This window comes from Bos indicus x Bos taurus, chromosome 10 (genome assembly GCF_003369695.1).
Source record: "Bos indicus x Bos taurus breed Angus x Brahman F1 hybrid chromosome 10, Bos_hybrid_MaternalHap_v2.0, whole genome shotgun sequence".
NCBI classification, from domain to species: domain Eukaryota; kingdom Metazoa; phylum Chordata; class Mammalia; order Artiodactyla; family Bovidae; genus Bos; species Bos indicus x Bos taurus.
This window is the reverse complement of record NC_040085.1, coordinates 21,239,615-21,264,169: the sequence shown is the minus strand read 5'-3', so window position 1 is coordinate 21,264,169 and position 24,555 is coordinate 21,239,615. Positions and strand designations below refer to the sequence as shown.

Here is a 24,555-nt window from a genome sequence, read left to right as displayed (position 1 = left end):
TATATCTCTAAAATAAAGAGATGAAGGCAGATCTAATAAAATTACTTAGGACTGTAAGATTTAATCAAAGACCTGGAAGAAATCTTTGAAGAACTTGTGTTGACAGCTGAAATAATGTATGGAAGATAAATAAAGTATTAATATTCAACTGTATTAACTGAAGTAGAAAAATAACTTTCTGGAGGAGGAAGAACTAATTCAATTAATAAAATGTTAATAAAGCTGTGTTTATTTGTTCTTTTATTAGAGAAAAATTTGCAGTTATAGTAAAATTTTTCAGGCAAATAAAAATAATCATAAAAATAAACTACTAGTCAACTTGTTAGCATTCTGACATGCTAGTTAATACTTTGCTACCAATATCACACACATACACATACAATCTATCCTATACTAAAATTTATTACAAAATTTTTTCAAGTGAGTCAATAATTATACATGCTAAATTTATAAAACATTTAAATGTTATTGTATCTATTAAAATATGATAAGCTGTATTCACTTTCTAATGAAAATTGATTTATTATAATTATATTTATTCCTAGTTTCTCAATGAGACTTAGTGAAAATATTCTTTAGTATTTCAGTTCAGTTCGGTTGCTCAGTCGTGTCCGACTCTGCGACTCCACGAATCACAGCACACCAGGCCTCCTTGTCCATTACCAACTCCCAGAGTTCACCCAAACTCATGTCCATCGAGTCAGTGATTCCCTCCAGCCATCTCATCCTCTGTCGTCCCCTTCTCCTCCTGCCCCCAATCCCTCCCAGCATCAGGGTCTTTTCCAATGAGTCAACTCTTCGCGTGAGGTGCCAAAGTATTGGAGTTTCAGCTTTAGCATCAGTCCTTCCAATGAACACCCAGGGCTGATCTCCTTCAGAATGGACTGGTTGGATCTCCTTGCAGTCCAAGGGATTCTCAAGAGTCTTCTCCAACACCACAGTTCAAAAGCATCAATTCTTCGGTGCTCAGCTTCTTCACAGTCCAATTCTCACATCCATACATGACCACTGGAAAAACCATAGCCTTGACTAGGCAGACCTTTGTTGGCAAAGTAATATCTCTGCTTTTTAATATGCTATCTAGGTTGATCATAACTTTCCTTCCAAGGAGTAAGTGTCTTTTAATTTCATGGCTGCAATCAGAGACTCTAAAGGGTAAGACTAGAAAATAGTCCATTAACATTATAACATATGGTAGAATAAAACACAGTATGAAATATAGAAGTCTCGAATTCAATACAAGAGGAAAAACTGAAAATAGCATATAGTAGGAAATCCTTAATAAATATTGATTTTGTGACTGGGGAGGATAAATTCATGACTATTCCTAAGGCCTTGAAATAGGTTTCTGTCATTTTCTGGACATGCATTAGGCAATATAAAAAATAAGATGTTAACTAAAGAAAAATTCCACATAGAAATATGATAGTTTCTACCAAGTATCTATTTGAAAACTACCCTACCTATCGGAAGGGCTTCCCTGATAGCTCAGTTGGTAAAGAATCCACCTGCAATGCAGGACACCCTGGTTCAATTCCTGGGTCACGAAGATCCACTGGAGAAGGGAAAGGCTACCCATTCCAGTATTCTTGGGCTTCCATTGTGGCTCGGCTGATAAAGAATCTTCCCGTAATGTGGGAAACCTGGGTTCGATCCCTGGATTGGAAAGATCCCCTGGAGAAGGGAAAGGCTACCCACTCCAGTGTTCTGGCCTAGAGAATTCCATGGACTGCATAGTCCATGCAGTTGCAAAGAGTTAGACATGACTGAGTGACTTTCACTCCTATCTGAAAATACAGAAATCATGAAGACCTGGGGGAGAGAGTATGTTTTATCTTAGACTCAGTCTCTCATCATTGTGAAGACAAGAGGTAGAGAATTGTAATTTATCTCTGAAATTATCCAGAGTGTTTTATCAGTATTAGACAGAAATTAAGACAACCAGACACAGAACACATTGGTACATTTATCCTCTGAATTGTTTTCTATAAATAATGCATATTAAGCAACAACATTGAAGAAGGATTTGTGAAAGTGTTGAAGATAAATGCCTTCTGCTGTATAACCAGGCCATTTTACACCTTACTAGATATTTAGAATTGCCTTCATGCTGTCAGTTACATAGTACAGTGAGAAATGCTTTCTTACTTAAGTATATCATACATTATATATGCAATATATATTTATTATCTTTATGATAAAGGGTTATGTACCTATTATTACTCTAAAATTGGCATCTGAGCAGTACTATCTTGAGAGAGATACAGTTTAATTATCACTTATACATAAATTCCATTCTCAATGTTTTCAAAGGCTGTACCTTAAAGAGGTTAAACAAAAAGTAGGAAATAGAAAAAAAAAGGAATAAAAGCACATATTTGGAGGAAGAAAGTATAAAAATAAGTAAAATTCATTCAATGTTTTTTTTAATTATCATTACTCTTTAATTCAAGTTAATCAGTCCTCCTTATTGGTAAAAATGATTTGCTTTAATATCACAGATATTCAATTTGTAAATGTCTAGCCACAGGCTACAGTGGTAATAACAGTTCTATAAGTTTACTTTGTTTCTAGGAAAAGAACGTTTCTTATGACTGCAGAAACCTGGCCAGACTTCAGATAGCGACTCTTCAGTTTTGACATAGCTGCCTTCATTTCTTTATTCCTTAGAGTATAGATAACAGGGTTTAAAATGGAAGTAAAGATGGTGTAGAACACTGCAAGGACTTTGTCAACTGAATAACCACTGAAGGGCCACACATAGATGAAGATGCATGGTCCAAAGAATAATATGACCACAGTGATATGAGCAGTCAGTGTGGAGCGGGCCTTGGCTGTGCTAGCAGAGGAGTGGCTCCTAACTGTGATGAGTATCACAGAGTAAGAGACAACCAACAGGAGGAAGGAACTCAAAGAAAGAAGGCCACTGTCTGCAACTATTAGTAAACTGATAACATAAGTGTCTGTGCAGGCCAGTTTGGTCACTAAAGGGAGGTCACAGAAAAAACTATCCACTTGATTAGGCCCACAAAAAGGCAAGTTAACAGTAAATGCCAGCTGGCTAGTGGTATGGATGAAACCCACACACCATGGAATGAGGACCAGAGTAATACACACACGCCAGCTCATGATTGTCGTGTAGTGGAGAGGTTTGCATATAGCAATGTAACGGTCATAAGCCATGGATACAAGGAGGACCATCTCACCCCCAGCAAATAGATGAACAAAGAAAATCTGGGCCAGGCAGGCTTCAAAAGAAATAGTCTTGCGTTCAACCAGAAAGTCTGCAATCATTTTGGGGGTAGCAAAGGAGGCAACACATATATCTATAAGAGAGAGGTTTGCAAGCAGAAAGTACATAGGGGTATGAAGGCAGGGATCTGAGGTTACAGTGAGGATGATGAGAAAGTTTCCCAGTAGTATTGCTAGGTAGAGCATTGAAAATATGAGAAACAAGAAAGGTTGGAGCTTCTGGGAACTAGATAAACCCAGCAACACAAATTCGGTCACCCGAGAATGATTTGTCTCATTCATTGACTTTGCAAAGGACTTTTCTTCAGTCACTTGAATAGGAGAGAAATAGAAATCAGTGAATGAACTAATGATGGTTTAATTTTCCAGTTCAGTTAGAGAGTCTAGTTTCTACTCAAATGTACTTGTTAGACCCAGACATGTCTAAATACAGACAGTGCCCTAGTAATCAAAAGGAGAACAGAGTCAGGATGGGATTTTGAGCCAAAAGTTTTCTGGAAGAGGAGGGTGGTGGTTGGGAGGTTGGTGGAGAGAATTTCAACCAATTGATTCATTAATTGCTTAAGTTTAGTAAGTTAAGTAAGCTAATTTGCAAGTGAGATTTACAAATGAGTGTTACAAATAAATATCTGAAAAGTTGTTTATACATTACAGAAATCCACTATTATTATCTACAGAGACAAAATGTCACTTTTTCTTCACTAAATAAAATAAGAACTCTTAAAAAGAGAAAAATGTGTGAACTGCTACCAGAAGGAAATACATTTTCACAAAATTAATGTACAAAAGACATTAGACACAAAAGAGTCAATACTCTATTACTCTATTTAAATGAAATTTAAAGACAGACAAGCAAGTCTATAGTATTTGAAGTTAGGATAGCAGTTTTCCTTGATGGATTAAAGGGACAGAAGGAAACATTGGAGGGGCTTTTGGTTTGCTAGTAATGGTCTGATTTTGATTCAGCTGAGTGGCTTCTTAGGATGTCCAGAAAAAAGGGGGCTTTCTTTTTCTGTCCCTTGTGGATTCTAAAAACCTCCTCCTGCTGTAACAGTTAAAATTATTTTCTCATTGCTAGTAAGATAGTTTGGGGCATTGGCTTCTTCAGAAACTATCTTTCACAATTCAGCATTAGTGGAAGATGATTGTATATTTTATGTCATAAATCATTGAGATTTGCATAATACATGAATATTTTCATCTTTTCAGTTTTTTCTCTTATGATAGGGGGCTATGGACATAAGAAGAAGAAAGTTAAGCTTTCTCATCTTTGCTCCAAAGTGGGGGAAAAAACTGTGAAGGATAAACATATAGATTATATCTATTTCCTCTTCTGTTACAGAGTAGCTCATTGACCTCAGAAAAGCTCTTAAATCAATACCTCCGTTCTTAAGAATATAGGATGAAGAGTTTGGGCAAACAAAGCTCTAAGTTTTTTGCAATATAAATCCATTCTTACTTTTAGTAAACTTGTTTTATAATAATTTATATATAATTTATAATAATTTATAATAATTTCCCAGAACACTGAGCTAGGTAGAATGGTGATAGAGTAGTTAGATTTAAAACTTTCCCTCCTGAAAATTCTTTACTAACATTATAATCTTTACTCCTTTTAAAGAAGGTGATAGACCTTTTTCTATCAGTCTCCAGTACATTCTTTATTAAATGAAATAAGAATAGCTTTATCACTTAATAAAAAGACACAATTTTTATAACCAATAAAAATAATGGAAACATAAATCTATTGGGAAAATATTTTAGGTTAAGATCACAACTGTGTCATCAGGCAGCTGTATGACATTGAACAAGTCATTTAACTGTTCAGGGCTCATTATTCTCAGAAATAAAACATTGAGAATAATGTTGTCCTGAAAGAGACATGGAAAAACGTTTGTTAAAAGAAAAAAATTTATAAATGATAAATCTTTAATCAAGTGTGAAAACCACGCCTATGTGAGCATTCTTAATAATGTGTTATTTCATATCAGAGTATTTTCTTTCTGACAATAAAGCCTGTTCAAGGATGGTGTTATCTAACTTTTCAAAGAACAAGTTTACTCTACTGGATGGGCTCACGTAAATTCTTTTTTTATTTTTTTAATACTTTAGAGTGAATTCATGCAATCATAGGCATTTTTGCTAGGAGGCTTGCAGATTCCTCCTTTCCCTAAATCTTATGAGATAAAGCCTCTTTCCAATACTTTTTATTGCTGAAAAATTATGCCTGATAGGTAAGATAAAGTAGGCATGAGTTTAATTTACAGATGCCAATAAACTCTACCAGTGACGGTCTACTTTTTCCATGCTCTTCTCCTTTCCTGGTCTGTCACTGTTGTATGGTCCTCAGAAAGACACAAATAAAATGCTGCCTCTCTAAGATAAAATGAAGAGTGTGCACACATCTTTATCTATGGTCATTAAGTCTTGGAAAGGATTTAGTTGTCAGGCACAAGTTACCAAGAAAAACTGACATGGCCCTCAGATGATGAGCCATAAAACAGCTTTACTTCTAAAGAAGGTCGGAGGCACAGTGCCTGTACCTGGGATGGACTTGTCTCCAAGGATGTGGGACAGGGCTGGATGCTGTATCCTGAAGGAAGTCCTTCGTAGCTGGGGGAGCACTTGGAGCTCTCAGAAATCTGAGAGTGGTAAAAGAGGTAGTAAAAAGAAGCAAAGAAGTGATGAAAAGATATTTTCAAATGTAGTACAGAATTTAGCCTAGTTGTTGCTACATTGCTTTCTTCATGATAGCAGTAAATAAGAAAATATGTTGGCAATCACAGCAATTTGTAGAGACTTCTAGAAATTAAAATCAGTAAAACTTCACTAAAGATCACATAAAGAATATTGAATCCTGACCTACATTCCAGCCACATATTCTTGGGAAATGTGACCTTCCAACTTAGCCTCCAGAGATATGAATGGAATTAATCAAATAGTTAAAACATTGATATCCAGGAGGAACTCAAAACATTCCAGATATAATTTTTTTATGTAAGCCTTCTTTTTCTGATCAGAAAAAATTTTAGTCAGAAATATTAATCAAATCCACTCCAAATTTTTTTGGAAGCACAATCAATTATAGTTATTGCCATGAAATTTAGATTTTGTAAAGTTCCTGAATTGTCTGGAAATTTAATCATTTTCTCAAAATAATGCTTAGAAAAATTTTAGACTTCTTCCTTCTTTTCCTACTCTCCTTAATTTTAAAGTACTTATTAATTTTTCCCTCCTCAGAGATATGTATGATCTTCATATAATTAAATTAGACATTTTATCCTATAACAATATAATAGGTTTAACCATATTAGTGGAGTTTCTCTGATGACGTAAGCGGTGAAGAACCTGCTGGCCAATGTAAGAGACATGGGTTTGATCCCTGGATTAGGAAGATCCCCTAAGAAGGAAATGGCAACCCACTCCAGTATTCTTGCCTGGAAAATCCCATGGACAGAGGAGCCAGGTGGGCTACAGTCCATAGGGTTGCAAAGACTTGGACATGAATGAGAACACATGAATGAAAGCATTAGTGATAATATTTTCAAACACAGGCATCATATAGGAAGGTAAAAGTGAAAGTTAAAGTCACTCCGGTACATTTTTTTTTCACAATTAAGTACAACTGATTCTTATTTTCATTAGTTATTTATATCTAATAACTATATCTAGTAGCTATAAATATATTTTATATCTACTAATATTTTTTTGACTTGAATAAGCAAACCATTCTAAATTACAGGCTTTAAAATAGCCTGAAAGGAACATCAAGAAAAGACGTCCAAAGGTATCATGATGTAGACAGAGCATTAGCCTAGGATAAAATCTTTTCTACTTCTTTTCCACTATCTTACCAAGCTTTAGGCAAATTACACAACCTTTCAGGTACTCAGTTTCTCTTTGAAAAAAGGAGGCAGATGAGCACTATTCTTCTTTAACCATAATAGCCTATGATTCTCTGGCATTTGAAAATAATCCCCAGAGAGCAAATTGCTTAAATGTAAAAAAAAAAAAAAAAAGTAACTGGTTACACTGATGGAAACAGTATATATGATTAAAAAAAAGAAAAGGTAAAATCATGATGGTTTCATCAAAGAAATTTAGGCATCAATTACTCTGCAGGGTCAGGTATTCAGACATTTGTTAATAGATAAAATGGGCACAGAACCTAAGAAGATCCAAGAAGAAGGTAAAGAAAAATTGCCTTCCCTGCTCTTCTGACTGAATCAAGAGTCTAGGGCAGCACAACTCCCTCTTTGTGCTATGCCTTGTAGTATCTACATTTGGCAAGTGAAACAAAATTTTGCAGAAGCCTTTACATAAAGGCCAAAATAGAGACTACAAGTCTTCTAAGACTTCACTCTAACCATTTACACTCTGAAACATTATTGCCCTCAGCATACAGATAGAAGGAAAGCCTTTACAATGATTAGAAACTAATTGGGGATTTGACATTAGGAGACTATAGTAATGAGTGACGAGAGATATGTATGCTGAACATAATAGACACTCAGAGACAAGGTTTGGGGAGAGAGACAAGGGCAGGGATGGGAGTTCAAGAGAGAAGAAAGCCCGAGGTTTTATAATGTTACACAAGGAAGTGTTATCACTCATTATCTATTGTACAGATTGTCTTATCTCTAAAAAATTTCCTGAAACTTCCCAATTTCATATAATATCCATCTCCCCAATAGAATTGTCAGTTACTTTTCAAAACAAAAGAAGTAACTAGAATATCCTCTCCACATTGACTTTACTATTAACACAAGTGTTACAGACCAGGTCAATATAATATTTTGCATTCTTTTTTAATAATTTAGATAGGCACATATTAGTATAGATAAATAAACTTCTTCCATTCATTAGCTTAGAAAATAAGACTAGATAATCTCCAAGGCTATTTTCATTTCTAAAATTAGAAATGTAGAGGCAGTTATGTAATGGGAACATGTGAATTTCAGAAAAATCGCTCAAATTTCTTAGAATTTCCTTAGAAAGTCCAGCAGCATTTTAGTTAATGAATTATGTATTTTCTCACTGCCAATAAATCTCAGGCATAAAAATATTTTCAGACTGCAAAGCCATCATAAAATAAATTTTTCCTCCTGGTTTTAGGTGAAGTTTGATACTTAGGGAATTAATCTTACATTAATATCTTTCTCTAGAATATATCAATAGAACTCTGAGAACATGAGTATGCATAATTCTTCTTGTCCATAATGTATCTTATAAAACTTACTTTCCTATAAGATTAAAAGCAAAATGAAATAAAGAACAGCAATTCCTGTCTTCATTCCAGGTAAATTTTGATAGGCAGTAAATATAGACTTAAGTGAAGTCATTCAATCGTGTCCGATTCTTTGTGACCCCATGGACTGTAGCCCACCAGGCTACTAGTGTCTAAATATCCTTTGAATAGAAAGCGTAAAAGGAGCAAAGAAAGCACAGATAATGGTTATAACATACTTCCCTCAATTCGTCAAATTTTAATCCTATTCCTATCAGGGCTATCCCTAAAGCCAGTGCAGTAGGAGAGTCTATGTTATATGCAGAGAGAAAAGAACAGAAATTTGCTTTTTCTAGATGGAGTTTTCAGTTTGAGACAACAGTGACTTTCTTTTGCTGAATTTTAGTTGTCAATTTTGCATCTAGAAAACAGCTTATTATTTATTTCTCTATTCCAAGCAAATCTGTTCAAAATGTACTTATGATACTTACATGTTCTAATAACTCTCTTAGTCCTTGTTTCTCTGACTCTTCTAAATTTCCAATAACCCATGAATTTTCATGTCGAATGCATTTTCAATAGACTCTTGACATGATTTTAAATTGGTCTCTGAACTGAAATGTGCTAAGCCTCTCAGGTTCTGTGCCAAGGTAGTGCAGGCTCTGCTCCTCTTTCTTTCAACCATATAATTTCAGTATCCTAAGATAAGACATTTTATATTACCAGGATGCCAGGAAATTGATCTCATTGGAGAAGTGAAATATCACCCTTTATAAAACTGTGAAGTCATCCTGCAGTGGGAATAATTATACTTTACATAATAATTTTAACAGAAGCTGAAAGAAAAAAAACTTCAACCAAGTGGTATATATGAAAGCAAAATATTGTTTGATTATCACTCAAACTCCTAGTGAGTAATCTTTCTGACCTCCAACTTTCTGACTATCATTAGAGACATCATACAGTCTTATAAATGATCACCAACTTTTGGGAAGGTTTTCTCCAGTCACAAGGAGCTCACTACTTTGCAAGACAGTTTGCTACTGCTGCTGCTAAGTCGCTTCAGTCGTGTCCGACTCTGTGCGACCCCACAGACGGTAGCCCACTAGGCTCCCCCGTCCCTGGGATTCTCCAGGCAAGAACACTGGAGTGGGTTGCCATTTCCTTCTCCAATGCATGAAAGTGAAAAGTGAAAGTAAAAAAAAAAGGGAAAGTGAAGTCGTTCAGTTGTGTCCAACTCTAACAACCCCGTGGACTGCAACCTACCAGGTTCCTCCATCCATGGGATTTTCTAGGCAAAAGTACTGAAGTGGGGTGCCATTGCCTTCTCCAGCAAGACAGTTTAGTTTGTTGTTATAATGTTCAACTGGTTCTACCACCTGTAGTTGAAGAAATCTCCTCCTTCAACATATTTGTTATTCAAATATTTGAAGATGCTTACATTTTTTCTCCATGACGAATCTTCTATTTCCTGGACAAATACAGCTGTAGTCTATTAGACCATATTTTAGATATTTTATATGTGTTACATCCCTGATTGTCCTCAGAGATTCTGCTGTAATTTATAACTGGTCATTTTTAAAGTGGAAGATGGGATTCTGTACCATTCATCAAACTTGTTTTCTGTATACTCTAGTAAAAATTTTACATGCATGAGGATATATGCACAATGTCTTTGTTAAAACATTTTCAAATAAGAGGATAATCTAAGTATTTATAAATGGGGAAATGGATCATAAGGCAGTTCCATTTCCAGTTTTTTAAGGAATCTCCACACTGTTCTCCATAGTGGCTGTACTAGTTTGCATTCCCACCAACAGTGTAAGAGGGTTCCCTTTTCTCCACACCCTCTCCAGCATTTATTATTTGTAGACTTTTGGATCGCAGCCATTCTGACTGGTGTGAAATGGTACCTCATAGTGGTTTTGATTTGCATTTCTCTGATAATGAGTGATGTTGAGCATCTTTTCATGTGTTTGTTAGCCATCTGTATATCTTCTTTGGAGAAATGTCTATTTAGTTCTTTGGCCCATTTTTTGATTGGGTCATTTATTTTTCTGGAGTTGAGCTGTAGGAGTTGCTTGTATATTTTTGAGATTAGTTGTTTGTCAGTTGCTTCATTTGCTATTATTTTCTCCCATTCTGAAGGCTGTCTTTTCACCTTGCATATAGTTTCCTTTGATGTGCAGAAGCTTTTAAGGTTAATTAGGTCCCATTTGTTTATTTTTGCTTTTATTTCCAATATTCTGGGAGGTGGGTCATAGAGGATCCTGCTGTGATGTATGTCAGAGAGTGTTTTGCCTATGTTCTCCTCTAGGAGTTTTATAGTTTCTGGTCTTATGTTTAGATCTTTAATCCATTTTGAGTTTATTTTTGTGTATGGTGTTAGAAAGTGTTCTAGTTTCATTCTTTTACAAGTGGTTGACCAGATTTCCCAGCACCACTTGTTAAAGAGATTGTCTTTAATCCATTGCATATTCTTGCCTCCTTTGTCAAAGATAAGGTGTCCATATGTGCGTGGATTTATCTCTGGGCTTTCTATTTTGTTCCATTGATCTATATTTCTGTCTTTGTGCCAGTACCATACTGTCTTGATAACTGTGGCTTTGTAGTAGAGCCTGAAGTCAGGTAGGTTGATTCCTCCAGTTCCATTCTTCTTTCTCAAGATAGCTTTGGCTACTCGAGGTTTTTTGTATTTCCATACAAATTGTGAAATTATTTGTTCTAGCTCTGTGAAGAATACTATTGGTAGCTTGATAGGGATTGAAACCAGAAGGGAAAGAGACACGTGTACCCCAATGTTCATCGCAGCACTGTTTATAATAGCCAGGACATGGAAGCAACCTAGATGTCCATCAACAGATGAATGGATAAGAAAGCTATGGTACATATACACAATGGAGTATTACTCAGCCATCAAAAAGAATACATTTGAATCAGTTCTAATGAGGTGGATGAAACTGGAGCCTATTATACAGAGTGAAGTAAGCCAGATGGAAAAACACCAATACAGTATACTAACGCATATATATGGAATTTAGAAAGATGGTAACAATAACCCGGTGTACGAGACAGCAAAAGAGACACTGATGTATAGAACAGTCTTATGGACTTTGTGGGAGAGGGAGAGGGTGGGATGATTTGGGAGAATGGCATTGAAACAAGTAAAATATCATGTATGAAACGAGATGCCAGTCCAGGTTTGATCGATGCACGATACTGGATGCTTGGGGCTGGTGCACTGGGACGACCCAGAGGGATGGTATGGGGAGGGAGGAGGGAGGAGGGTTCAGGATGGGGAACACAGGTATACCTGTGGTGGATTCATTTTGATATTTGGCAAAACTAATACAATTATGTAAAGTTTAAAAAAAATAAATTAAAATAAATTAAAAATAAATAAAAATGGGGAAATGAAAACAATTATAGTATTTTAACACAATGGCATACTACCTACAATTAAAATCAAATTTTATATATAAACATTAAGCAAGTTTAAAAATGAAATTACACAATTTAAATGATCACGTTTTCACAGGTTTAAATAATTATGGACAATAAACGTTCCAAAACATCCAAGGAAGTGATAAACACCAAATTCTGAGTAGTATTTGAATGAAAGATAAGAGAAATAGTCAGGAAGTAAGCTGAAACTTGTTTCAACTGGATCAGTGATACTATATATACTTTTAAAGATCTGAAGCAGCTATGGTACAATACCAACATTTGATATCTGTGGGAGGAAATGTAAATGTATTTAAAATTTTTTCCCTATTCTTTTCTTTATGTCTTTATTGTTTTACATTAAAAAGGCCCTCATACTGTTCTATATGTTACAAGTCTGGTGGATAAATGACTTTATGTATTTTTCAAAACTCATAGACATGTAAATAAGTGTTTAATTTTAGTAGCAAACATAAACAAATAAGCAAACAAACAAAACATCAACCAGGTTGTAAGGGCATCCCTCCTAGAATTCAGAATCTGAAAAACAGCTCTAACTGTATTAGAAATGTATGACATAACTGCACTGAAGGAGGAAGGGGGAAAGGAACCACCCTACATAACTGGAGCATTCCAATTTTAACCTGAAAGTTTAAAGATAAAAATAATTATACATTAGCACTGCACTACAGTTGGTAAAGTTGTTTCTCAGGGAGTATATACTGATAATTCTAAAACTGACTTGCATGTATGCTGAGGCTGAACAAATACATAAATATGGAGTGGAGTGACATTCAGCAAGATGATCAGGGATAAGGTCCTCAGCTTGACTGGAAGCTTTTCTCTCTCAGGTATTTTGAATAGATTGTCTCACTATTTCCTGGTCTGCAAAGGAATCTGCAGATAGACTTATAAGAATTCCCTTTTATGTCTTGAGTATTTTTTCTCTTGCCATTCTCAAAATTCCCTCTGTCTTTAACTTTTGACAATTTGATTATAACATGTGTTAGTGAAGATCTCTTGATGTTCAGCTTATTTGGGTTCTTTAGGTATCATGGAAATGGATGTACATTTTCCTCCTCATATTTGGGAAATTTTCTGTCATTATTTCTTTCAATAAATTTCCCTCTCCTTTCTTATATTACAAAGCTATAGTAATCAAATCAACAGGGAACTGGGACATGTGGTTCATCAAAGGCTTCTAGGAACATCAAGGCCCAGTTCCTATACTGGTAACCTGATCATTAATTAACTTCTTATAGGTTTCCTTCTTCTATGTCTTACTTTGATATGTTTTTGCAGTCTGCATTATTAACATGAGTTTGAGCAAGCTCTGGCAGTTGGTGATGGACAGGGAAACCTGGAATGCCTCAGTCCATAGGGTCACAAGGAATCAGACATGACTGAGAGACTGAACTCACTAACATTATTTAGCTCCTCATGTTAACTACGTCATCTATTCTAGTCAATGCAGTGACTCCCCTTTAGTGGGCTGCTTGTCTATTAACATGAAAATCCCAATGTGGTCAAGCAGTTGGCAAAGATTTGGTTGAGTGGAAATCACAGTGTATTTCTCAATAGTGTTGTTCTTCTGGCAATCAGAATCTTCAGTATAGCAAAGCCTGGAATTGCAGTGGCAAGAAGCAAAAAATTCATAAATAGGTCACTAAGAATGATGGAAAGAGGAACACTCTTATTTCTACTCTATACTTTTCAAAACTGTATATTAAAAGTTAACAGCACAGTGTTACAATTAACTGCTAGTTCAGTGCATATAGGTTCCCTAGTGGCTCATTGGTAAAAAAAAAAAAAATCTACCTGCCAATGCAGGAGATATGGATTTGACCCCTAGGTTAGTAAGATCCCTTGGAGAAGGAAATGGCAACCCATTCCAGTATTCTTGCCTGGGAAATCCCATGGACAGAAGAGCCTCATGGGCTATAGTCCATGGGCTTGCTAAGAGTCAGATATGACTGAGCACTCAGCACTCAATGTATATATCATATCTTAGAGTTCATTGTTTCCAAGTAGGTATAATCATAATGCTAGACTCTTTCCTGAGCATTTAATTGTACATTCAATTGTTCTTTGAGCCTGGACTTGTTCAGGAAAATTGATCTCATGGTCCTGTATCTATTGCCACAATATTTTTCAGAGTAAAATGTGTTGCACAGGTCATCTTTGTAGAATCCTAAATTCATAAACCAGACCCTTTCTGAGGCCTTGGATAGTGATCTTGGAAGAAGAAATAAAAGCAGAGAGAGAAAATTCATGTCTAGAGTAAAATTTCATTCCTGTAAAGACAAGTCACTGCCACCTGTGGAGGAGGAGGTCTGATGTAATATACTTGCCACCGATTGGCAAGTTCTCAATATCAATCTCTTCTACTTATAGGTAAAGTTTTAAGAGTAGTTGTAGTCAAAAAACCTTAATGAAAGGGAATCCAATGCTTCAGGTGTATGTGGGTTGCTTAGTTGTGTCCAGCTCTTTGCAAACTCATAGACTGCAGCCTTCCAGGGTCCCCTGTCCATGGAATTTTCCAGGCAAGAATACTGGAGTGGGTAGCCATTCCCGTCTCCAGGAGATCTTCCCAACCCAAGGATAGAACCCGGGTATCCTGCATTCCAGGGAGATTCTTTACCATCTGATCCATAGCCTAAATTTCAGCTGATTCATGTCTCCATTATGTAAGTACTGAGGGGATACAGAACCAAAGTGGGCTAACAGATTATCCTTTTCCCAGACCTTAACTGCGTCCTCTATGGAGAATGGTGTATAATGGACATTGATGTAAGAACAGTGAATGACAGAAATTGTGATTTTTTAAATGGTGGGAAATCCTAGTCACATAGTCACTTAACTCATGGTCAGGAACTCAATTCAGAATAAGTCCCAAGAGGGTCCTATGATCTGCTTTTCAAATGGTGGGTGGTGCTCAGTTGCAGAGTAAAGAATTTTCCTCCAGAATCCTTAGAGTTATCATTGCTGCTCATCTATTTGACCCTGTTAGTGAATCCCATAATGACCTTGTGTCTTGTGAATACTTCCATTTAATTGGAATTCATTGCCCATATGACCCAAATGGCAGGGAAGTTTACAAGGAATAATGGAGCTGGTGGAGGAACCCCTTGAAAACTAACAATCCAATGATGTCACCAAACAAATGACTTGGAACAGTATTCACAATATTCTCCTGCGATAGCAGGAGAGCGAACATAAAACGACAAAACAGAAAGTACACGTCACTATTCTTCCAATTTTGAAATGTTGTTTTAAAACAGTGCATTGCCTTATTTATACACAGTAAAAATAATTCTGTTCGTTGTGGTATAAACAATAATTTTTCCACCCAAACAAGGCCCGATGTATTTACACTTTATACAGTTAAAGATGTTGTACCATTGATATCACAGTCAGTAGCTGTTTATCTTAAAACAAATATAAGTTTTAAAAATTAAGGAGAAAGGAAGTAAAAAAGGCAAGTAAACATAATAGAAGGAAGAAAAGATGAAAATTACTAAGGTTTGTTGTATTTTTCATTATCACCATTAACCTTTACTTCAACTTAGTCAACACTTCCCACTGGTTAAAATGATTGGTTTTAACATGACAGTGATTCCATTTGTAAATACGTAGAGACACAGCTACAGTGTTAATAGTCCAGTGAATTTACTTTGTTTCCAGAAATACAATATTTCTTATGACTGCAGAACCTGGCCAGACTTCAAATAGCGACTCTTCAGTTTTGACATAGCTGCCTTCATTTCTTTATTCCTTAGAGTATAGATAACAGGGTTTAAAATGGGAGTAAAGATGGTGTAGAACACTGCAAGGACTTTGTCAACTGAATAACTGCTGAAGGGCCACACATAGATGAAGATGCATGGTCCAAAGAAGAGTGTGACCACAGTGATATGAGCAGTCAGTGTGGAGCGGGCCTTGGCCATGCTAGCAGAGGAGTGGCTCCTAACTGTGACGAGTATCACAGTGTAGGAGAGAACCAACAGCAGGAAGGAACTCAAAGAAAGAAAGCCACTGTCTGCAACTATGAGTAGGCTGATGACATAAGTGTCGATGCAGGCCAACTTAGTCACCAGAGGCAGGTCACAGAAAAAGCTATCCACTTGATTAGGCCCACAAAAAGGCAAGTTAACAGTAAATGCCAGCTGGCTAGTAGTATGGATGAAACCCACACACCAGGAGATGAGTACAAGAATAATACATACACGACGGCTCATGATCGTCATATAGTGAAGAGGTTTGCATATAGCAATATAACGATCATAAGCCATGGATACAAGAATCACCATCTCACTGCCAGTGAAAAGATGAACAAAAAAAATCTGGGCCAGACAAGCATCAAAAGAAATAGTCTTGCGTTGAACCAAAAAGTCTGCAATCATTTTGGGGGTAGCAAAGGAGGCAACACATATATCTATAAAAGAGAGGTTTGCAAGGAGAAAGTACATAGGGGTATGAAGGCGGGAATCTGAGGTCACAGTGAGGATGATGAGAAAATTGCCCAGCAGTATTGCTAGATAGAGTAGTGAAAATATGAGAAACAGGAAAGGTTGGAGCTCCTGGGAATTAGAGAGTCCCAGCAACACAAATTCGGTCACCTGAGAATGATTTGTCTCATTCATTGACTTTGGAAAGGACTTCTCTTTAGTCACCTGAATGTGAGAGAAACAGAAATCAATCAGTGAACTGAGCATGGGTTTGATTTCCCAGCTCTGCTTCATACCCTAGGATTCTAGTTTCTGTTTATATTTGTATCTAAGTTTTCACATATTATCAAAGATCATATAGAGAGCATAACAACACTATTCAAGAAGGATGGAGGGGAGAGATGTTCAACCAACTTGCACCAATTATATAAATTTAATAAATGTAATAAACTAATTTAACAATGAAATTGAGTATCTGAAATTTTTTTGACATCACAGAAATCCAGTCTAAGAATCTACAGAGACTAAATCATTTTTCTGCAGTAAAGGGAGTAAATTCTTTTTAAACTGCTAACACAAAGGAAGATAATTTCATAGACTTAATATTGACCAAGACAGTTAGATACAAAGAGGTGTATACTGTGCTAACCTTTTAAAATAAAGTTCAAAAACAGGTGAAACTAATCTCTAAGGTTGAAAAAGCTTCAATAATGATTATTCTTTTTTTATGGTTTTCTATTTTCTTTTTTTTTAAATTTTATTTTATTTTTAAACTTTACAATATTGTATTGGTTCTGCCGTATATTGAAATGAATCCGCCACAGGCATACATGTGTTCCCCATCCTGAACCCTCCTCCTTCCCCATACTTAAAGGGAAACTGGGGACAGAAAGGATAGGAAGGGCCTTCTGAACTGCTGGTGATGTTCTCTTTCTTGATGTTGATAGTTACATAGGAGTATTCACTTTGTGAAAAATTATCAAGATATGTACTTCTGCTCCATGTACATTTGAGTGTATGTGATATATGTTCAAAAAATTAAACAGGAGAAGAAAAGATGGCATTACATTATGTGAGAGAGCTCATAGGAACTCATTGCCTTGAATAATTAAATCTTATTCCTTTCCCTATTGAGTTAAAAATTATCCCAACTAAAACACAAAACCACAGCAAAACTTAAAAATCCAGAGTTTATTGTAAGTCCTCCTAGAGCTGTGATTCATCTCTTCATGCAGTTCTATCATAAGAAAGAATATACTGTTAGTTCCTCCCAGCTATTCCCCAAAGATATTAAGCTTCTTTAAACTCAGCCATTGGTGTTAGTAATGTAGACTTATTATTGAATTATTATTGATATTTTATTTGATTTGGCAAGACTTAAAAATTATATTGCATAAGAGTAGTCAGTAAGAAATTTGTATCATAGGAAAATTCTTTTTTCTTTCCTATTCAGTTATTTTATATTCTATTTTATCAGAACTTTCTCCCTTTTATGCTATTTTAACTTTAAAAAAACTTGGAAAAGTTGTGTGATTAAATGTAATGAAGCATATGATTTTGAAGAACCTTTCTCTGGATCTAAATTAGGTCTTGGGAAAGAGTACATTTTACTGATTTCTATGCATCTGCAATTTTTTAAATTAATGTCTTCTTAGATTATAATTAAAAATTTCCTAGCATTCTTTGAGTTTCACTGGAAGGTTTACACATAAAGACAGGGTATATAATGAATAATTTCAATCCCCAGGAACCAAGTTCAGGGACTCACCTGTATATTTCAAATTTCTAATTCTCTAGAAAATCTACCAAAGAATTAATTCACATTTTATCCCAGATTATATCAAAATATATGATCCCAGGCTGTTCGAAAAGCTAACAAGTAGAGGTTGAAGTCAGAACAGGTGGCCAGTAAAACTACACATGGAAACAACTTTATACTTAAGGAGCCACCACATTCTCTTCAGTGCCATTCTCCCCTCCTTATCATTCCTCGGGAGTTTCGTATTAGCAAGTCAACTCCAGGAACCCACCTTGATGTATCCTCCCTGGAAAACACCCTGACTCTTACACCCCTGACATGAATCCTGCACTGAACCCCTAGATAGAGGGCAGGACTTAATATCTAACAAAACCAGCAAATAAGGGTTCATATCTGCCCTATCAGAAAAAGCAAAGCACAGGGAGCCTCCAAGGGAGATCTTTTGGTGCTAGAACAGAAAGGGGCAGCAGGAGTCATTGTGAGTAGAGAAGACATTCTGGCATCTTTCGAATAAAATCTATTATGTGAGACAATCATCCTAAGAGTTACCCTCCCATTGAATCTTTTGCATACATGTATTCTTCACTGTCGTTGGCTTCTTGGGGGTTCCCAGAGAAAGAAAGGACACCGCTTTCCAGAGAGAATATTGGTAAAACTGATTCAATCAACATCTGACCTTATTACACAAGATCAAAGTGGTGAGCAAAAGAAACTAAATTAATTACTCTAAGTATAAATCCTTTACTTCTAATGAAGTTCCTTCTTTTTTAGTTCATTTATTCTCTAAGCACGTACTGTCCATTCTCCCCAAGGCTCTGTGCCATGAGCTGGTGATAGATCACTTAGGTTTATAACTTGCCTCCCTGAAGCTCATTTATTAATATTTATAATCCCTTTTTTCATTTAGAGAAGTTGATGAATCCTCATTTCCCTTCATTCCCTACAATATTCCTTTTTAGAGGAATTGGACTGTCTTTTTACATCAAATAAAACTACTGTACTAGTGGAAATATAAAGCTGTTGGAATAAAAACAGTTGTCGTTGGGCAGCTATATGACACTGAATATTTAGTCTTTCAGGGTTCATTATCCTCAAATATCAAATATTGAAAATGATGTTGCTCTCAAGGAAACACTGCAAATATTTCTTAACCAATTACATCAGTGACACATCTTTAATCAATTGTAATGATTAAATATATGCAAATGTTCCGAATAATGTATTGTTTCAGACCAGAATAACTAATTATTACTATTTTCAGATTATTTTACTCGTGAAAGATGGTGTTATCTGTCTCGTTTAAGAATGAGTTCCAATTAGTAGATGTGTTCATGTAAACACCAATTTTTCATTTCTTATAATAATTAAAGATAAATTAACATGCATGTAAGATTTACTAGGTGACCCTCAGTCCCCTTCTATATGAAATTCTATCAAATAATTATTTCTGTAATACTTCTATCTCAGAACTTAATACTGGTACATGAAGTGAAATAATTGAGTATAGTTTACAGAGGCCACCAAACTCTACCAGTCAAAGATAAATCTTTTAGAAGCTTTCCAACATTTCTGCTGCCTTTACCTTCTCTGTGTAAATCCAGATCAGAGATTTAACCAACTCTGTGGAGAGAAAGCTTGTGTGTCATCTTTAAAAGGATATTGACAAAATGCTTTCATTTGCCTAAGATGAAGTGAAAAGTGTGGAGAAAGCTTATAATCTATAGCCATTAATTCATGGATCAAATTTAGTTGTTACTTATACATCTTCTAAGAAAACAAACCTGGCCTTGAATAAATGAGTTATAAAGAAGTTTACTTTAAAATAAGTAGGAAATAGACTCAAGATGTCTGTAGCCAGGATGAGCTGTTTAAGGGGACATCGACCTGGATGCTGTGTCCTAATGTAGGTCTTAAGTAACTGGGGGAGTACTTAGAGCAGTCAGGAATCTAAAAGACAAAGCAATAGATAAAAAGGAAGAAATGCAAAAAAAAAAAAAAAAAAAATGCTATTTTACAATTTTTCAAAGAATTTAGCACAAATGACTTTCAAAGATCTCCAGAAATTAAAACCAATTAAATGTCAATGAGCATACATGAAGAGAAGTAGTTTTTAGTCTCCAATGAAGTTTTAAGTATAGAATTATTTACCCACATATTCTAGGAGAATGCTTTCTTTCAACTTAACCTCATCTGACAGGTCCAGAGAATAGATGAAATTTTTGAAGGATTCAAACACTGTTCTCAAGGAGAAGCTCTTAGTAAACTTAATCTACAATTTCATATAAACTTTGTTTTTAATTAGCAAGAATATTTTTAGGAAGCATCACCAATGAGAGTGATTATTATATAATTTTGGGTCTGTAAAAATATTGAAATGTCAAGAATATAGTGTCATTTATCAGAACTATGTTTAGGGAATATTTAGGCTTTTTCTTCCCCTTATCTTACTTTCCCTTGATTCAAAGTGTAGGTAACTTTTACCCTGCTTCTCAGAGATATATAATTATCAAATATTTGAATCAAACATTTTGTGCCATAATGAATTTACGATGTAATAAATTTATCATAGTAGTAGTAAAATTCTAAAATATAGTACTCATATATGACATATCTTCTTTTTCACAAGTAGGGCATATATTCAGCAGGATATTTTGATTTTCATAATTTATTTATATTGGTATTTCTTTGTCATGAATCAACAAAAGCCATTCTAAATTATAAGCTTTAAAATAACCTGAAACCCAAATCAGCAGGTGATGTCCAACGATATCATGGACTATACAAGAAGTAGCCTGAGTCACTGAAATGTATGTTCTGATTCTACCTCTCACTAAATAACTGCAATTTTAGGCAATTTACCGCTATGAAGGTACACCATTTCTTTTCAAAAGAGGATAAGAACTCTCCTTCCTAATCTTTATGATTCTATAATTCTCTGCCTTTTGAAAGCATAATCCCCAAATTGTGCTAGTTCCATTATAAAAATTATTACAAAATGTTGTATTAAAATAAAAGCATATTCAATCAAAAAAGTAAATCCATCCTGGTTTTAGCAAAGAAATACAGCTGTCTATTACTTTTCAGATACAGATATTTGGACAAGAATAATAAGCAAAATGGACATAGAATAATCCAAGATTGAAAGAGTAGAGTATGATTGCTTCTCTTTGTTTTCTTTTCTTACTGAATTAGAAGGCTGAGGAAAAACAGCACTCTTCTAGTGCCTAGCCTCTAGAGTAGCCTCTATTTTGTACCTCTAGGTACAAAAATATTTGTACCTACCAGGAAAAAAACAACATTCTTCAGGATCCACTGGATGGGGGCAAATGCACTGAACCCATGTCTTTATGGACTTCAGTCTTCACCATTTACACTTTCAAGTATCATTGTCCTCAACACAGATATAAGAAAAACCATCACAAGTGTGAGAAGCTAATTAGTGATTTGACGTCACTAGATTGTACTGACCAGGAGACAGAGACTTGTAATAACAGAAATTACCTTCATTAGGGCTGACTGCATGAGAGCTCGTTTGCTCACAAGGATTACAGTACATCACCTTGAGGATTCACAAATGGACAAAGCAGGAGGACTCATGGAAATGCTTTGTCCTTTGGAGAAAATGCAACAAGGTGGAAAGAAGAGCAATGAATAGTTCTGTTAGCTAGTCCTTTCTGCTTCAGGAAAGTTTTAGAACAGGGCCATTGGGGGTGTCAAAAATTGATGAGGAGCCATTTTTTGCCTCTGTGTACTACACAACAGTGGTATGTTAATAGCTGTAGGAGGCACCATCTTGGTATGTTAATAGCTCTAGAAGAGCCATGTGCTTGGTTTCAAGGAAACCAAGGTAGGGGAAGGTAGGTTAGGTAGGGGAAGATCTTTTGTAATGGAAACACTGTATCATGCTGAATAGATTTTAGTAAAGAAACTTTAAGTAATTTCCAGAAATTTAAACTTTTTAGTTCAAGTTTTTAGGGAAACCAAAGCTAAGTGAAGCTATGATGTTCTCCTCCCCAGGGAGAAAGGACAAAATATAAAATGATGAAGAAAGGAATTCCTTATTATAACATAGAATTTTGAAATTAGTGTGGACACTAAAGTCAACTAGTCCAACATCTTAAATTTATACATTGGTTGAAAGAGCTCTCAAAGAATTATTGTTTGATACAGTTGATACTGACCAATACCACTTTCTAACCCCTGGCCTAATGTCCTTTCTTCTCTACCATGATGCCTATTCCACAGTTTGGAACATGCTGATTTCATGATTAGAGCTAAACTGATTCTTCATCTCTTCCCAGACACATGCATCCAAAGCACGCCTAAACGTTTTGTTGACAAGTACTTCCTAGGACCCTTGATATCTATCCTTTCTACTATCCTTGTCCTGTAGATAATCTCCCAAAGTCTGTCATTTGGAATCATTTTCTCCTTAGGGTCTCCTGCTGGGTGATTAATACATTTAAGTAACCTTACACCTTTATAAGAAAGAGCCTTAAGTACACACCTCTAAAGTTCCAAAAGGTATCACAAGACACCTCTGAACCACAAATTTATCATCTCCAAAATGTCCAACTCTTTGTGACTCCATGGACTATACAGTCCATGGAATTCTCCAGGCCAGAATACTGGAGTGGGTAGCCTTTCCCTTCTCCAGGGGATCTTCCCAACCCAGGAACTGAATCCAGGTCTTCATTATTGCAGGCAGATTCTTTACCAGCTGAGCCACCGGGGAAGCCCAAGAATACTGGAGAGGGTAGCCTATCCCTTCTCCAGCAGACCTTCCCCGCCCAGGAATCAAACCAGAGTCTGCTGCATTGCAGGTGGATTCTTTACCATCTGAGCTAAAAGGGAAACCCCCCAAATTAACATGTTTTCCCTAAATATACCTTTACTATAATAACAATACTGCTAATATTATCCTTATCATTCTAGGAAACATTCAGGCTCAAATCATCAATATGGGTGATATCTACTTCTCTAATATTCCTATATTTAATTCCTAAATATCATTTATTTTGATGGATGGGATCACCCTGTTTAAATAGCTTTGTTGGACAGGGAGGCCTGGCGTGCTGCGATTCATGGGGTCGCAAAGAGTCGGACACGACTGAGCGACTGATCTGATCTGATCTGAATGTTCTCTAAACATGACTCATGAACCTTTCCCCTGGTTGTTATATGTAATTTTCAAACTTCATTTTTAGTAGATGCATCCTCCTCCAATTTGTAGATTTAATAAATTAATTATTCCCACATTGTAGAAAATTTAGTCTTTTTCTTAACTGAATGTGTGCTTTAAAATAAATTTAGAATAAATGGGAGCACTCTCCGTCCCCTCTCTGATGTCTTTGTCAGATCCTTTCTCTGTCCCTTTTCTTACTTTAATAAAACTCTGCTACACAAAAGCTCTTGAGTGAGCAAGCCTGGTCCCTGGGCCCGATGTTAAATCTTCTTTGGAGATCACGAATCTGACATTGTTCACAGTAAGCTAGCATCTTGGCAGTTTGTCCGGGATCTTCAGGACAAAGTAAGAACACTCAGAGCTCTAGTCTCTCTGCTTTCTCAGTCTGCACGTTTTCTGCTTTACTTTATTAACTCTATGGTGTGCTTGTGTGAATGAATGACATACCCTCATCACACGTTAAGCAAGTGATGAGCCCTGTTCTGTGGTTTCATGGTGCCTTGTAATGACTGAAAGCAGTCCCAAAAAGGGGAAACTTGTCGGGGATTTATACCAACCTGTCAGTTCCAAGACACAGCCAATGTCCCTGCGAGGGGAGCAGCCAGAAATGGGCAAAGCATGTGGACCGAACTTCCCTTTCTCGGTCAACTTTTCCTGGTCTCTTTGACCATTTCGTAATTGCATGGGGAATTAGAACTACTAACCTAATCTGTCAGATCATAGACTTTCAAGGGACTTGTGATCCATGCTGTTACTATGTACTTTTACTTAGACCCCAAGTATGGAAGCGCCTAGCTTTGTTAGGAGCCGAAAGTTACTAGGAGCACATATGGACTGAGGTGGAAGTCTAGCTCCAGAAATATCTCTCAGGCTAGAGATTACTCTCTTGGCTGCCTGCCTCAGGGGCTAGCGGCCTGAAAATGAGTCTTTGTCATGGCTGTGCCTCCTATCTATGTGGATAGAAGCACTGCTGGTGACCATGAGGTTTTTGAGGACAGAGATCGGGAATTGCAGGATCTGTTCAGATTGGAACAGATCTGTTCAGAAGTACAGTGGGCTTCTTCCTTTAGTGCTAGCTCTTAGTGGACCAGAGGAGGCTCTCAGGTGGTTTTTGTCTCAACTCCTTAGATATTCTTTTGTGGAATCTGTGGGAATGAACTGGAAGGACTGGCCCTAATAGCTTGAGGACAAAAATCACTTTTTCCTCTCTGGCCAACCCTCCACCACCTCTTTTGCTATC

The 24,555-nt window shown here is 36.2% G+C and overlaps 2 protein-coding genes across 2 annotated transcripts; both read right to left on the bottom strand.

The window, feature by feature from the left end:
- Positions 1-2,559: 2,559 nt before the first annotated feature.
- Positions 2,560-3,600, bottom strand: LOC113899445 (olfactory receptor 4K15-like). The gene has a single exon (XM_027552801.1). The coding sequence runs from the start codon at positions 3,532-3,534 to the stop codon at positions 2,560-2,562; it is 975 nt and encodes a 324-aa protein (XP_027408602.1). The 5' UTR covers positions 3,535-3,600.
- A 12,021-nt stretch (positions 3,601-15,621) lies between these two features.
- On the bottom strand, positions 15,622-16,638 carry LOC113899444 (olfactory receptor 4K15). Its single transcript, XM_027552800.1, has one exon. The coding sequence runs from the start codon at positions 16,636-16,638 to the stop codon at positions 15,622-15,624; it is 1,017 nt and encodes a 338-aa protein (XP_027408601.1).
- Between the last annotated feature and the right edge of the window lie 7,917 nt (positions 16,639-24,555).

Coding starts and splice junctions, on each gene's coding strand:
- LOC113899445 (XM_027552801.1), bottom strand. CDS start 3,534: ATGAATGAGACAAATCATTCTCGGGTGACCGAATTTGTGTTGCTGGGT.
- LOC113899444 (XM_027552800.1), bottom strand. CDS start 16,638: ATGCTCAGTTCACTGATTGATTTCTGTTTCTCTCACATTCAGGTGACT.